The sequence below is a fragment of the Pristiophorus japonicus genome, chromosome 14 (genome assembly GCF_044704955.1).
Source record: "Pristiophorus japonicus isolate sPriJap1 chromosome 14, sPriJap1.hap1, whole genome shotgun sequence".
Classification (NCBI taxonomy): Eukaryota; Metazoa; Chordata; class Chondrichthyes; family Pristiophoridae; genus Pristiophorus; species Pristiophorus japonicus.
The window spans coordinates 68,089,631-68,104,768 of NC_091990.1; the positions used below are offsets into that span (position 1 = coordinate 68,089,631).

General features: G+C 46.9%; 1 protein-coding gene across 1 annotated transcript in view; it reads right to left on the bottom strand.

The window, feature by feature from the left end:
• LOC139279602 (potassium voltage-gated channel subfamily KQT member 4-like) overlaps positions 1-15,138 on the bottom strand; it is a 624,511-nt gene that overhangs the window by 171,392 nt on the left and 437,981 nt on the right. The window contains exons 4-5 of the mRNA XM_070898720.1: positions 4,359-4,534; positions 968-1,093 (exon numbers count right to left, since the gene is read on the bottom strand). Coding sequence (XP_070754821.1) covers positions 968-1,093; positions 4,359-4,534 — 302 coding nt within the window. The remainder of the gene's footprint in view (positions 1-967; positions 1,094-4,358; positions 4,535-15,138) is intronic.

Consider the following 15,138-nt stretch of genomic DNA (forward strand, 5'->3'; position numbering starts at 1 on the left):
AACGTGGAGGCTGGTGGGGTGAAAGGTGAGGACAAGGGGAACCCTATCATGGTTCTGAGAGGGAGGGGAAGAAGTGAGAGCAAAGGTGCGGGAAATAGTACAGACAACCACGACGGAGGGGAATCCTCGGTTGACGAAAACTGAATTGAGTGGAATCAAAGGAGAAGTTGTTCAATGTAAGAGAAGTTCAGTCAGGCAGAGGAGGGTGGTGATGGATGGGGAAGAGAAACAGAGCGCCCGCAGGCTGCCCTGGTGGGAGATGGAAGTGTAGAGGGATTGGAGGTCCCTGGTGAAAAGGAAACGGTTGGGGCCAGGAAACTGGAAACTGTTAAAGTGGCAGAGCGAGTTGGATGAGTCGTGGATTTAAAGGGTAAAATCACTATGTTCTGTGATTAACAAGCAAAAGCAAATTAACACCAAACCTGTGTGTTAATGTGAGATAGACATATTTTTCTCATGAACAATTTTAAGAGAATATTAACTACAGTGAATGTATATGTTATCTTAACATACAGGGCTAATTAAAATCCCTCGGTAAGAGGAACTGCCAAAGGCATGGCAAACAGCCACCAACCCATTTTGGTCTCAAAATTCCAAATTTATATGGCAGAGGAGACATGTTTAATCTGGACTGAAAAAGCCAGGATCAATAGTGGCTTGGTCTGAGCCTCCATGGCCCTGAGGATTAGTCCACACACCATTCACGAGGTTAAAACACGCTGTGCTGTACTCGTTAGTCTGCCTGCAATCTCTGTTACAATAGCAACCAAAGGAGTTTCATATGAACACATAGGAACATTCAGCCCCTCAAGCTGGTCACGCCATTCAATCAGATCATGGATAGCAGTTCACACAGCAAGTTTCCCACACATTCGTCTTTTACTCATCATAGTAGCGGCACTGACAGACACAGAAGAGCCATTCAAACAGAAAAATAATGAAGTGGAGTTCGAGTATCTGGACTTACTGTACCCCACCAGAGGGAGTCTGCGTATGTCGAAAATTCAGAATTTGCCTCTTTCTCAGCCAGGTAGACGAGGAAAGAGGAGAAAATGAGGATTAGAAACCCAATGTACCAGGCTGTGATCAGTTCCTGCAATAGAACAAGACAACATCTTACTGCAGTGATCCAAGCAATGAGGCACTGTTTTAAACAAGTCAATAATTCAGGCTCCCGATACCTCAGTTGGTATATAGATCACTGGGCTAGGAACTGAGCCCCCAGGCCAGGAAGGCCATACACTGTATGTTAGGTTAGTCCATGTCAGCTGAGGTGGCAGTGTCAGTGTTCCACGAGAAAGGAGGTAAATTAAAACATAAGAACATAAGAAATTGGAGCAGGAGTAGGCCATACGGCCTCTCGAGCCTGCTCTGCCATTTTATACGATCTTGGCTGATCCGATCATGGACTCAGGTCCACTGTGCGTTCCCCATAACCCCTTATTCCCTTATCGATTAAAAAACTGTCTAACACTGTCTTAAATTTATTCAATGTCCCAGCTTCCACAGCTCTCTGAGGCAGCGAATTCCACAGATTTACAACCCTCTGAGAGAAGAAATTTCTCCTCATCTCTGTTTTAAATGGGCGGCCCCTTATTATAAGATTATGCCCCTAGTTCTAGTCTCCCCTATCAGTGGAAACATCCTCTCTGCATCCACCTTGTCAAGCCCCCTCATAATATTATACGTTTTGATAAGATCACCTTTCAATCTTCTGAATTCCAATGAGTAGAGGCCCAATCTACTCAACCTTTCCTCATAAGTCAACTCCCTCATCCCCGGAATCAACCTAGTGAACCTTCTCTGAACTGCCTCCAAAGCAAGTATATCCTTTCGTAAATATGGAAACCAAAGCTGCATGCAGTATTCCAGGTGTGGCCTCACCAATATCCTGTATAACTGTAGCAAGACTTCCCTGCTTTTATACTCCATCCCCTTTGCAATAAAGGCCAAGATACCATTGGCCTTCCTGATCACTTGCTGTACCTGCATACTATCCTTTTGTGTTTCATGCACAAGTACCCCCAGGTCCCACTGTACTGCGGCACTTTGCAATCTTTCTCCATTTAATTAATAACTTGCTCTTTGATTTTTTTCTGCCAAAGGGCATGACCTCACACTTTCCAACATTATACTCCATCTGCCAATGTTTTGCCCACTCACTTAGCCTGTCTATGTAGATTTTCTGTGTCTTCCTCACACATTGCTTTTCCTCCCATCTTTGTATCATCAGCAAACTTGGATACGTTACACTCGGTCTCTTCTCCCAAGTCGTTAATATAGATTGTAAATAGTTGGGGTCCCAGCACTGATCCCTGCGGCACCCCACTAGTTACTGATTAGATCAGTCATGATCTTATTGAATGGTGGAGCTGGCTCGAGGGGCCGCATGGCCTACACCTGCTCCTATTTCTTATGTTCTTATGTTTGCCAACCTGAGAATGAACCATTTATCCCGACTCTTTTTTTCTGTTAGTTAGCCAATCCTCTATCCATGCTAATATATTACCCCCAACCCCGTGAACTTTTATCTTGAGCAGTAACCTTTTATGCGGCACCTTGTTAAATGCCTTCTGGAAGTCCACATACACCACATCCACTGGTTCCCCTTTATCCACCCTGTTCGTCACATCCTCAAAGAATTCCAGCAAATTTGTCAAACATGACTTCCCATTCATTAATCCATGCTGACTCTGCCTGACCGAATTATGCTTTTCCAAATGTCCTGCTACTGCTTCTTTAATAATGGACTCCAACATTTTCCCAAGCACAAATGTTCGGCTAACTGGTCTATAGTTTCTTGCTTTTTTAAATAGGGGCGTTACATTTGCAGTTTTGCAATCTGCTGGGACCTCCCCAGAATGCAGGGAATTTTGTTAACTTACAATCAATGCATCCATTATCTCTGCCGCTACTTCTCTAGGATGCAAACCATCAGCTCCAGGGGATTTATCTGCCTTTAGTCCCATTATCTTACTGAGTACTGCCTCTTTAGTGATTGTGATTGTGTTAAGTTCCTCCCCCCCCCCCCGTGCCCCCCATAGTCTGAATTAAATCAGAGTTCCTTCTTTCCCTTGCTGACTAATTGACAGACATAACAAAGTGCCTGTGTTGTGCACTGTGTGAGAGCAGGTTTAAGTTCAGCTGTATTGCACCCTGCCTTGTACAATCACCCCCAGCCACCACTCATGCCACACTCCCGGAAGCTGGCTGTTTTATTCGTGTTTATCATTTTGCGTTTTGTGCTTATCAAGACGATGATGGTTGTGCTGTAGACCTTCCACACCGGAGCCAGAAAAGAGAGACTTTCATCCCAGTAGTTTTTGAACAAGTTTTTGAAATGAAAGGATAGTGTTTAACCCACTGGACCAGACAGTGCTCTGATGCTGATTCAAAGGGGATCATTTTGACTTTGAGTGTAAAATGGGTAATAGTGACTCGGCAGCCCATTTTACATCGTGACCGATTTTCATTATCAGTGACTTCAACAGGAATTAAAACCAGGAGAGATGTGAAACAGGTTGCCATTTTGCTATCACCCTTTTACACTCTCGCACAGAGCCAACATTACCCCAGAAAGTCTGGCTGTATGTCAGATCAATGCTGAGGAGAAAAAAGTGTAGAAAGATAAAAATCCCGATAAATGAAAACACATGCACATTGCTGGGGTAGTGTCGAGGGTGCGCCGTACCACTTTTGCTGTGCCACATTTAACCTGGCAGAGCTTGATATTAACACCGGTGAAAAAGCATTCCGTTCTGCCGCAATGACATTGCTCACCCCGGGAGGAACGCGTGAGATGCTAACTGTTGCAGAAACTGTGGCAAACGGGCAGGTGAATAGCTGAGCAATGCATCCTGCGAATCTTCAGTAAAAGTCGTCAGTAACCTTGATGTCTTGGCTGGCTATGACAGTGTATAGCTGAGACATACAGACCAGAAGGCCCCAGGTTAGATTTACAGACTGTGCTTCATGTCCCCGAGGCAGTAATAGGGGTCGGGTGGGGGGCTACGACTGGCATCAGTGAGTCCTGGATTAGGGAGGTAGAAAAAACTGAACTAGGGTTACTGCTCCTGATCATCATCCAGTTACCAGTGCTGGAAAGTGCTGATGTATTAGGTGAGGCTGTGATCACTTATGCCTGTGATGCCTTTCAAGGTAAACAACCCAATGAATGCCAGGTTGAAACACAAACACAAAGAATGGGCATTTGGGTGAAGCATTATAAGATGCTCTCTCCCAGTGGAATTGCACCCCAGAAAGCAGTCAATGCTTTCAGAAGAGCAGGGGAGAAACTTAAAAACTAAAGTAGGGCAGGAGGGGGGAGAAAATCAGAGACATACAAAGCTTAGACTGACCTTACTGTGAGCATACACAACAGATCCCAACAATTTCCAGGTTCCTCCTCTACGATCCATCCGTACCATGCGGAGAATCTGCAGGAACCTCATGCTGCGAAGTGCTGAGGTGGCAAAGATATTGCCCTTGGTGCCAGCGGCGATCACCGCAACAGAGGCGACAAATACAATAAAATCTGAAAGGCAGAAAGGAGATAAATATGAAGAGCTGGAACTATTGTTTCAGGCCCAAGTTACCAGTATTACTGTCCTCTCCCCCATTATCTGCTGAAGTTGCTGACTCTTGCTGTGGTATGGGGACTAAGGGCATTCCACTTGGACCTTGCCCAAGTGATCATTGTTCATGTAGTTAAGTGTTGGCAGACTGTTTGATTATGTGTGGCTATCAAAGCTAAGCTCAATCCTATTGTTGTATATGCAATAACTCAATTAACTGAATACTGTAAACTCCGAACAGGTACAAACCTGGCTCTACTTTATTCGGGCCCAAAGTGATCCCATTACAAGATGGCTGGCCTTTTATTCCTGGGCCGCACAAACGTGCGCACAGCCCAATGACCTCCGACAGTGGTGCCACCTGGTGGCTAGTAAACCCAAGCATGCATACATGACAATAACCCCCTTTAAGATATTAGTAACGGTCTTTTTACAAATTGAGATGGTCCGGGGCTTTCTGAACGTCTCAGTTCAACTCCAGCCTTGGGTGAGCGTTCTGAGTCTGTTATGACTGGAGGCTGGGTAGCTGATCTGATGGGAGTGGCAATGACCACGTCAGAGATTGAAAGTCCAGATTCATTGACCATGTCAGGGATTGAAAGTCCAGATTCATTGTTGACAGCGGAGTCCTCTGATGACTGAGGGTAGGTTGGTTGGTCACTGATTGTGTCTTCCTCAGACTGTTCCGGTTCATCCGTGTGCCGCAGCTTTATCTGATCGACATGTTTTCTGCATGTCTGCCCATTCTTGAGCTTAACGATAAACACTCTGTTACCCTCCTTGGCCGTAACAGTACTGGCGATCCATTTGGAACCTTGACCATAATTCAGTACATACACAGGATCATTGATAGAAATGTCACGTGATGCAGTAGCGTGATCATGATACCCTTGCTGACTTTGACGTCTGTATTCAACACGATTATTCAAGTTGGGGTGGACAAGAGACAGCCTGGTCTTGAGATCTCTCTTCATCAATAGTTCAGCAGGGGAGACCCTGGTAAGCGTATGGGGTCTTGTCCTGTAACTAAGCAATATGCGTGACAAGCAAGTTTGCACTGAACCTTGAGTTACACATTTCATACTCTGCTTGATGGTTTGGACAGCACGCTCTGCTTGTCCATTGGATGGGGGTTTGAATGGTGCTGACCTCACATGTTTGATACCATTGAGTTTCATGAACTCTTGAAACTCTATACTGGTGAAGCAAGATCCGTTGTCGCTTACAACGATGTCAGGCAAACCATGTGTAGCAAACATGACACGATGGCTCTCAATGGTAGCTGTGGATGTGCTGGATGACATGATTATACACTCTATCCACTTGGAATAAGCATCCACCACAACTAAGAACATCTTTCCCAGGAAGGGATCTGCCAAGTCGATGTGGATCCTGGACCATGGTTTAGATGGCCACGACCACAGACTCAGCGGCGATTCCGCTGGTGCTTTACTAAGCTGCATGTAAGCATTGCACTGATGCACACATGATTCCAGATCAGGGTCAATTCTGGGCCACCATACATGGGACCTGGCAATGGATTTCATCATGATAATACCGGGATGCATGCTATATAGATCATGCACAAATTTCTCTCTGCCTTTCTTGGGCATAACAACACGATTACCCCACAGTAATGATTGAATGGATAGTTCATCTTTGCAATGGATGTAAGGTTTGCTCTCCTCACACATATGCTTGGGTATGGCAGACCAATCACCACTAAGGATACAGCGTTTCACAACCAATAATATTGGGTCCTGGCTGATCCAGGTATTAACTTGTTGGACCGTGACAGGGGTTCCTTCACTTTCAAAAGCATCCATGACTAACAGTAGGTCTGCTAGTTGTGGCGTTTCCACCTCCGATGTGGGCAATGGCAGACGGCTCAGTGCATTGGCACAATTCTCAGTGCCAGGTCTATGGCGAATGACATAATCATAGGCAGATAATATCAGCGCCCACCTCTGGATGCAGAACCGACGCAGCTCCGTCACATTCTGAGGCTTGGGTGCATTTTTGATGGCCTTGGTTTTTGAGCCCGTGGGCCTGATACCGTCAGCAGCAATTTTCCTCCCCAGGAATTCGACTTCCGGTGCCATGAAGACACACTTTGAGCGTTTCAGTCTGAGTCCCACTTTGTCCAGACAATGTAGAACCTCTTACAGGTTGTTCAGATGTTTGGCGGAGTCACGAGCTGTGACCCAGCATTTCATCTTGGAACATGACGGTTCTGGAGACGGACTTCAGTAGACTCTCCATGTTCCTCTGAAATATGTCTTCAGCCGAGCGAATTCCAAAAGGGCACCTGTTGTAGATAAACAGTCTTTTATGACTGTTGATGCACGTAAGTTTCTTCGACGTGTCGACCAGCTCCTGTGTCATGTAGGCCGACATCAGATCCAGTTTTGTGAACAAGTTACCCACTGCTAGCATTGCAAACAGGTCATCAGCCTTCGGTAACGGGTATTGATCCTGTTTCGAAACTCGATTAATCGTAACCTTGTAGTCTCCACAAATCCTGACAGTGTCATCACTTTTCAACACGGGAACAATGGGGCTGGCCCATTCAATAAATTCGACCAGTGATTATGATCCCTTCACGCTGGAGTCTATCCAGTTTGATTTCGACCTTCTCCCTCATCATGTACGGAACCGCCCGAGCTTTATGATGGATGGGTCTTGCATCCGAGTCCACGTGGCTCCTGTGAAATTGTCGATGCCTGGTTCAAACAGCGAGGGGAACTTGCTCAGCACTTGAGCACATGGCGTATTCTCCTCCGACCACAACACTTTGATCTCGTTCCAGTTCCATTTGATTTTTTCTAACGAGTTCCTGCCGAACAGCCTGGAACAATCCATAACGGTAAATCATGAACCACACCATCATACGACACCTTGATTACTGCACTGCCAATCACCGTTATGAGTTCTTTAGGGTATGCACACAACTTGGCATTGACTGGACTCAGCTTAGGCCTCACAGCCTTAGTATCCCACAGCCTGTCGAATGTCCTCTGGCTCATTATTGATTCCATCCATCGATTCCATCGATACCGGCACACCATTAAGTTTTACATTAATCATTATCAGTTGGCTCTTTGTTAGGAACGAATACAGTCCATACACTTTCTCCTCTGGTATCTCGGATTTCACGTCCGGATCTGCGCTAGACTGGTCATCATCCTCCACTGGTGTGTCGCAGCACACTTGCTCAGTTGCGGACTCATGCACTGGAGATGCCCCACTCTCGAACAGCCTTTACAAATATACTGTTTAAACCGACATTGATGATGCCGATGATTTCCCCCACAACGCCAATACAGTGATACCGGATTCATTCCCATCGGCGGACTTTGAGCAGACACAGGTTTCGGGTAGGCCCTGCCATATACAGCTCTGCCAAACGATGATACTATCTTGTTTACAGTACTTGCCGAATTCCGATTTTTCAATGCTATCTGCTTTAAGCTTTGGTCCATCATCATGCATGATTGGGAAATCGTGATGGCCTTGCTCAAATCCAGCGTCTCCGCCGCCAGTAGCTTACGCAGGATCACCTTGTGGTTGATGCCGATTATGAAGAAGTCCCACAGCCTGTCTGCCAACACATTTTCAAACTTACACGGTCCAGCTAGACGTCTTAGGTTGGCAACGAATTCTGATACATCCTGGCCCTCAGAACGAATGTGCGTACAGAATAGATATCTTGAGATGATGATGCCTTCATCTGGTTTGAGATGATCACATACCAGAGCACACAATGTTTCATAGTCCTTGTCTGTTGGACTTAAGGGCGAGAGGAGATTCTTCATGAATCCATAGATTTTCGGACCGCAAATCGTGAGGAGGACCGCCTGGCGCCAAACTGCATCTGCCTCTTTCTCCATTTTGTTGGCCACGAAGTACTGGTTCAAGTGGGCTACAAAGTCTGCTCAATCTTCTCTCTCCATGAATCGCTCCAGAATTACAATTGTGCTCATTTTTGCATACGAAGGTTCTTGTTACCTCGTCGCCAAATGTTGTGTTTGCAATAACTCAAAAGGCTGAATACTGTACACTCCGAACAGGTACAAACCTGGCTCTACTTTATTAGGGCCTGAAGTGATCACATTACAAGATGGTTTGCCTTTTATACCTGGGCCGCACACACGTTCGCACAGCCCAATGACCTCCGACAGTGGCGCCACCTGGTGGCTAGTAAACCCAAGCATATATACATGACACCTATCGACAGCTAATGTTCACACACACTTTCAGGTAGATGTCACTGGAGAGCACTATAATGTTGAGTTGGAATCCTGGTCTTTTTCCATCCAAAGCACAGAGGCATGGAGAGCATTTGTAACAGTCCCAATAACCCCTTGGCTGAGATTATCCACCAAAAACCACAAATCAAAGCAGGTATATAATCCAGTATCACACTGGCCACTGCATTTGCTAACTGAGCCTTCACGGCAACATTTAAAAGGTGCAGGAAAGGAACCTCTGCCCATCCAAAATGGCTTTAGCTTAGGTTACCACAGGTGTTCAGCTCCCTCTCCAATTCCATCAAACTCACAGAGCAGCACACTACAAATGTCAGTTGGATCTAGCATATGTTTCTTTTTAAATCAACAAAACCAGCATCAGGGGCCAAAGTCCCCACCCAGTGTAAGATGGTGCAGGATCATCACTGGTCATAACTGGAGCAAGATTTTGTTGAAATTACTTTTGGTTTTCCCTTTAACTATCTGCGGGGGCGATGCGTACTGCACTGGCCTAAAACAAAATGAGTTTTCTGGTTTCATTAAAGTAAATAGTAATTTGTGCTAAACGTTGATAGTCCACGTGTTCCATTGATAGACCTGTCTTCAGTTAAGTACATTTATATTTAAATTTTAACATGTAAGAAAAAAGGCCAAAGCCGTGGCCTGACAATAGCTTGGTTTGCCCAATGAGATGGTGTGGTTGGTGAAGCTCCTTTTAAAAGCCAACATGCAGCCTCCAGGTACACCATTGGTAAAGGAGGAGATTTTGTTGAAATTACTTTTGATTTTTCCTTTAACCATCTGCGGTTCAGTTCCATTCGTAACTCATCAGATAATGGAACAGTCCGTGCCCGCATGCAGCAAGACCTGGACGACATTCAGGCTTGGGCAGATAAGTGGCAAGTAACATTCGCCACACAAGTGCCAGGCAATGACCATCTCCAACAAGCGAGAGTCTAACCACCGCCCCTTATATTCAAAGGCATTACCATCACCGAATCCCCCACCATCAACATCCTGGGAGTCACCATTGACCAGAAACTTAACTGGACCAGTCACATAAATACAGTGGCTACAAGAGCAGGTCAGAGGCTGGGTATTCTGTGGCGAGTGTCTCACCTCCTGACTCCCCAAAGCCTTTCCACCATCTACAAGGCACAAGTCAGGAGTGTGATGGAATACTCTCCACTTGCCTGGATGAGTGCAGCTCCAACAACACAAGAAGCTCGACACCATCCAGGACAAAGCAGCCCACTTGATTGGCACCACATCCAACACCTTAAACATTCACTCACTCCACCACCCTCTACAAGATGCACTGCATCAACTCACCAAGGCTTCTTCGGCAGCACCTGCCAAACTCGCGACCTCTACCACCTAGAAGGACAAGGACAGCAGGTACATGGGAACACCACCACCTCCACGTTCCTCTCCAAGTCACGCACCATCATGACTTGGAAATACATCGCCGTTCCTTCATGGTCGTTGGGTCAAAATCCTGGAACTCCCTCCCTAGCAGCACTGTGGGAGTACCTTCAACACACGGACTGCAGCGGCTCAAGAAAGCGGCTCACTGCCACCTTCTCAAGGGCAATTAGGGATGGGCAATAAATGCTGGCCTTGCCAGCGATGCCCACATCCCAGAACGAGTAAAAAAAAAGCAGTGGGTATATCAGAACTTTCAAAACTTTGAGAAATATTTTGGAGGATGAGATGCTGGTTGGTGTACTGCGTTAGTGTGTAAACCTGCAAAATCGTGGTTACATGCCCTCAGTTTCCTAAATACTGAGTTGGCCATCAGGAGGTGCTAATCAGGTGCTTCCCTATAGAAAGGAAAGAGTGTGAAATCTAATTCAGTCACCGTCCGCTACTCCCACATATGGCTCTCAAATTACAAATGAGTCCTTGCAGAGATATGGGCAGCAAACAAGACACTTATCACTTTGGGAAAGGGATGCATGAGAGATACGTGAAGAGCTGAGTGCATTCCTCTTATGTTGGTTGCTGCTTAAGTGATACAGAGTAAACTAGTCCTTATAGGAAAGCTCAACAAAAGGCAAATTCTCCCTCTGGTTTGCAAAACAAAGCAGTGAGCTTTCACTTCTCGGCTCCTGAGCTGCCATTCCTGAACAGAAGGCCCAACATTATATCCCAAGCTTTGAAAGTTCATGGACTTGTTTTCATCTCGTCCAAGTAAAGTGAAAATTTTGAAGTATCGAATTTCACCGAATACTTCAGGCGCTAAAGATCTTCTAAGGTGGCCAAGTTGGGGCATTAAGCTGCAACACCGGGTTAGCCCACTTTTAGTGCAAGCCGCTATCTTGGTAAAGGAGATGAAGCCAGCACTAGGAACGGCTGCCCGGAGGCTGATTAAACTGCTGATTGATACCAATCGCCTGCTCGTCCTCATTAACCAGGCTCCATGGCATTCTGGTGGCTGCGCTTCAACTAAAGCTCTCTCCTAACAGTGACCAGCTGTTTGGGGGGAAAGTCAGCATTGATGTCGATTTCAAGCGTTACTTAAAGGGCTACATGCCCTTTCATGTTCATTGCTACTGGAGCTGTGAAGAGGATCTCTGAATTATATCGGGAGACTTTCTGAGATTCTTTGTGAAGACTTCGCCAACATTTGAGCAATATTTATTCTGGATATTCTCCTAAAGAGAGAGAGTGCTGTGCTACTCCTTATTGGACACCTTATAGGAGTCATCTTGTCAAGGGGATCTTGCTAGGGGTCCCCCTTAGTCTGGAGGAGCAATGGGAGGAGGACAGGAAGCCAGGCAGAGCAGCACCAGCTGCTGCAGGAGAGAGGGACAGGAGGGAGAGGTGGTGTCCATCCCCCAGGTACAGGACATCCCTCCTCCTCTGGACCTCCTCCACCAGGACCTCCTCCTCTGGACCGCCTCCTCTGGACATCCTCCACCAGGACCTCCTCCTCTGGACCTCCTCCACCAGGATCTCCTCCACCAGGATCTCCTCCACCAGGACCTCCAGTGCTGTGTCTGAGAACCTGTGCGTCCTCTCTCTCGGTCCCTGAGCCACCCTCCAACGTGACACTGTGTGCCAGCTAGAGCACTCCACACCTTCAGTGGAAGTGAGTGCGAGGAGTCCAAATATACTGCTCCGTGAAAATTGCATCTAATCTGCACTAGAGTGTTGGATCTGCAGATTTCTGGCTCAGCACATCCAGGCACATCCAGGCAAATCCAAATACTGGTAATTAGCAATTAGGAGCAAAATACAAGGTGTCAGCATCAAGCAGTTCCTCATTAGATACAGCACACTTTAACTAAAGATTAAAACTCCGTCTACACTGTCCCGTCAAACACTCCCAGGACAGCACGGGTTGGATACAGAGTAAAGTTCCTTCTACACTGGCCCATCAAACATTCTCAGGGCAGGAACAGCACGGGGTTAGATACAGAGTAAAGCTCCCTCTACACTGTCCCATCAAACATTCTCAGGGCAGGAACAGCACGGGGTTAGATGCAGAGTAAAGCTCCCTCTACACTGTCCCATCAAACATTCTCAGGGCAGGAACAGCACAGGGTTAGATACAGAGTAAAGCTCCCTCTACACTGGCCCATCAAACACTCCCATGGCAGGTACAGCACGGGGTTAGATACAGAGTAAAGCTCCCTGTATACTGTCCATCAAGCACTGCTAAAGCAGCTATAGCACGGGTGAGATATGGAGTGAAGTTCCTTCTACATTACTCTTCTGCAATAATCAGATGTAAACAATCTGCTGTGCTAGTGTGCTACTTGCCACCCAGACATCTGGTAACTACATACAATTGCTAACTTGGTTCTGAGTTGCCAGCAGTCTTGTGCTGTGGATTGATATTCATTTGGAACTGAGCACCCTAAACTGGAGCTTTCAGGAAGGTGAGTGATACTGGAGACAGGGAACTCATAAGTGGATTGAAGAATAATTCTACAAGGGGGAACGGTGGGTAAATGTAAATTAAATAAAAACATTTTCTTGGTTCCATTATTTTGTGCTGCATTTTAGTAATATAATCTTTGTGAGGACGGCTGTATGTACATAGGATGAAAGTCGGAGCAAACTGGAGTGAAAGCACAGACGGAAAGGTTTTGGCTCCGGATAACATTCTGGTTAGCCACCATTGCCCTTCCTTGTCTGAAAGCACAATGCATTCCTCTGTGTGCCTCTCAGTAGAGGATGGAATGAATTCCTGAGCAACATGAGTACACACTCCATGGTCCTGTGAGAGTGCCAGTTATAGAGTCGAGACTGGCACTGGGCTGCCTGTGTAACAGCTGCAGCTCTGTCCTGACAGACAGGCACAAAGGCAGCATTCGAGTCATGTGGCAGCTCACAGCTGTTTCCCTCTTCCAGCGCTCACAGCGCTCTGTTGCGAAAGATATTTTACCTTCCTTCCCCAGTGTACTGTATCACTTCTTCGACAGCTGAAAAAAGTTCAGGAGCTAAAAATAAATGTACGTTCAGGTTGATGCAGTAAACAGACTGCCTCGGAATTGGGAAGTCTCGCTCCAGCCGTAAAGGCCGCTTTTGCTGAATAATGGCAGCTGCCTTGCTTCCGCCGATCTGGCACAGAATGCGGCACCCGCCATTTTGGGGAGGTCGGCAGAGCTGCCGATGCCTGCGCTCACCGCCCACATGTAAATTATGCAGATTGTGACATCAATCAGCATACAACGCTGGAATTGATGCACGACTGTGATTTTGAACATCGCCACTCTGGACACTGTCCTCTACAAACCTTGCATGGAAGAATGTGCGTGCAGCAGTACTACAGATGCTGGGAGTGACGGCTTGGTGCAATACATTTAAAACGTTGTTAAAGTGTGCAGTGAGCAGCTGGATGCTTACAAGGTTTTGGATGTTAAAGGAAGACGTTTGAGAACGCCACTTGCTCACAATCCCGGGGGCTCTAGCTACAGTCCCCCTTGGGCTGCAACATCACGTTGAGATGGAGCAGAGGCAGCAAAGGGAAGAAGCTGCTCCAAGAGGGAAGAGGAGGAAGCAGAAGAGGAGGAAATGGAAGAGGAAGTGGAAGATGAGGAAGTGGAAGGAAGGAGGCAACCCCGATAGCTCGGGATATCCGGGATGGCATCATCCGCCTGCGGCCCCAGTGACCACAACCCCAATTCCCCTTTCACCATCAGTCCCACACCTTCCCTTCCCGCTGTTACTGACCATCACAGCGTACTCTTGGCCACGATGCTGAAATAAAAGCCCCCACAAAGCAAACTTTCTAAACCATCTTTATCCATCTATGCATCCAACATTACATCAATAAATCATCTAATCACCTTTGTGCATTCCCTCAGTGACTGTCTTGTGTGTGCCTTTGTCTATCCTGGTGATGTCACGCAGTGTTCCCCCAGGAGCTGCAGCAAGGCTGCTGAAAGGCTGCTGACTCTCAGTGGGGGTCACTGCATGTGACCTTGTAGGACGACCTCGAGAAGTGGGTGGCTAGGAGTGTGAAATCGAGTGACGGTGCCTCCTCTTCTTCACTCTTCTCTCCCTCTTCTGGTCAACCACTGGCTGGGCAGGCTGGATACCTGGTTATGTGAAATGAGTAAGGCACAAGGGTAGGGTTCTGGTGATGGTGGGGAGGGAAAGTGAGAAGATATTGTGGGATGAGGGGGAAGTGGGATGTGAGGAGGAGGATAACGTATGAGGGTACCGGCATCTTGTATTCGTTCAGCCCCGCCACTGGCCAAGGGCTCAGCCATGCTCCTGCCAAGAACGGCCTGCACCATCTCCTCCAAGGGGTGAGGTGAAGCTAGGAAGTGAGGTGTGCTTCATGTTTGGTAGAGATTGTTGGTAGGTGAGTGATGCAATGTTTGAGGCTAGTGGTGCAATTGGTAGGAGATGGCTTTTAAAGGTGCATTCACTGACCTTGACCACTTGTGTGAGGTCATGAAACTTCTTTGGGCACTGGAGCCAGGTCCTAGGGGGGTGACATTGCTGGCAGTAACAGCCTCGGCAATCTGGTCCCATCTCCTTTTCTGAAAGGCCTCCTGATCCATGTGGGTAGAGGGCCTCTCACTCCTGCACAAAGTTGGAGTACTGTGTGCGAGACTCTCTCCCTGGTATGTTAAGCTATTTGTGTTAGTGTTCAATTACTTTCAGCAATTGTTATATGTAGAAGGCAGTTCAGCTTGACGAGCTGCAGACTGCCGAGGTCTGAAGAGTTTAATTGTTTTTTCCAGAAGGCAGTTCAGCTTTAAGGACTAGAGACTGTCTTGAAAAGTAACAGGCTAGCATTAAGGAAAGGCAGCCTAGCTCCAGCGGCCTTGGGCCCTCTGCTGAGCGCACAG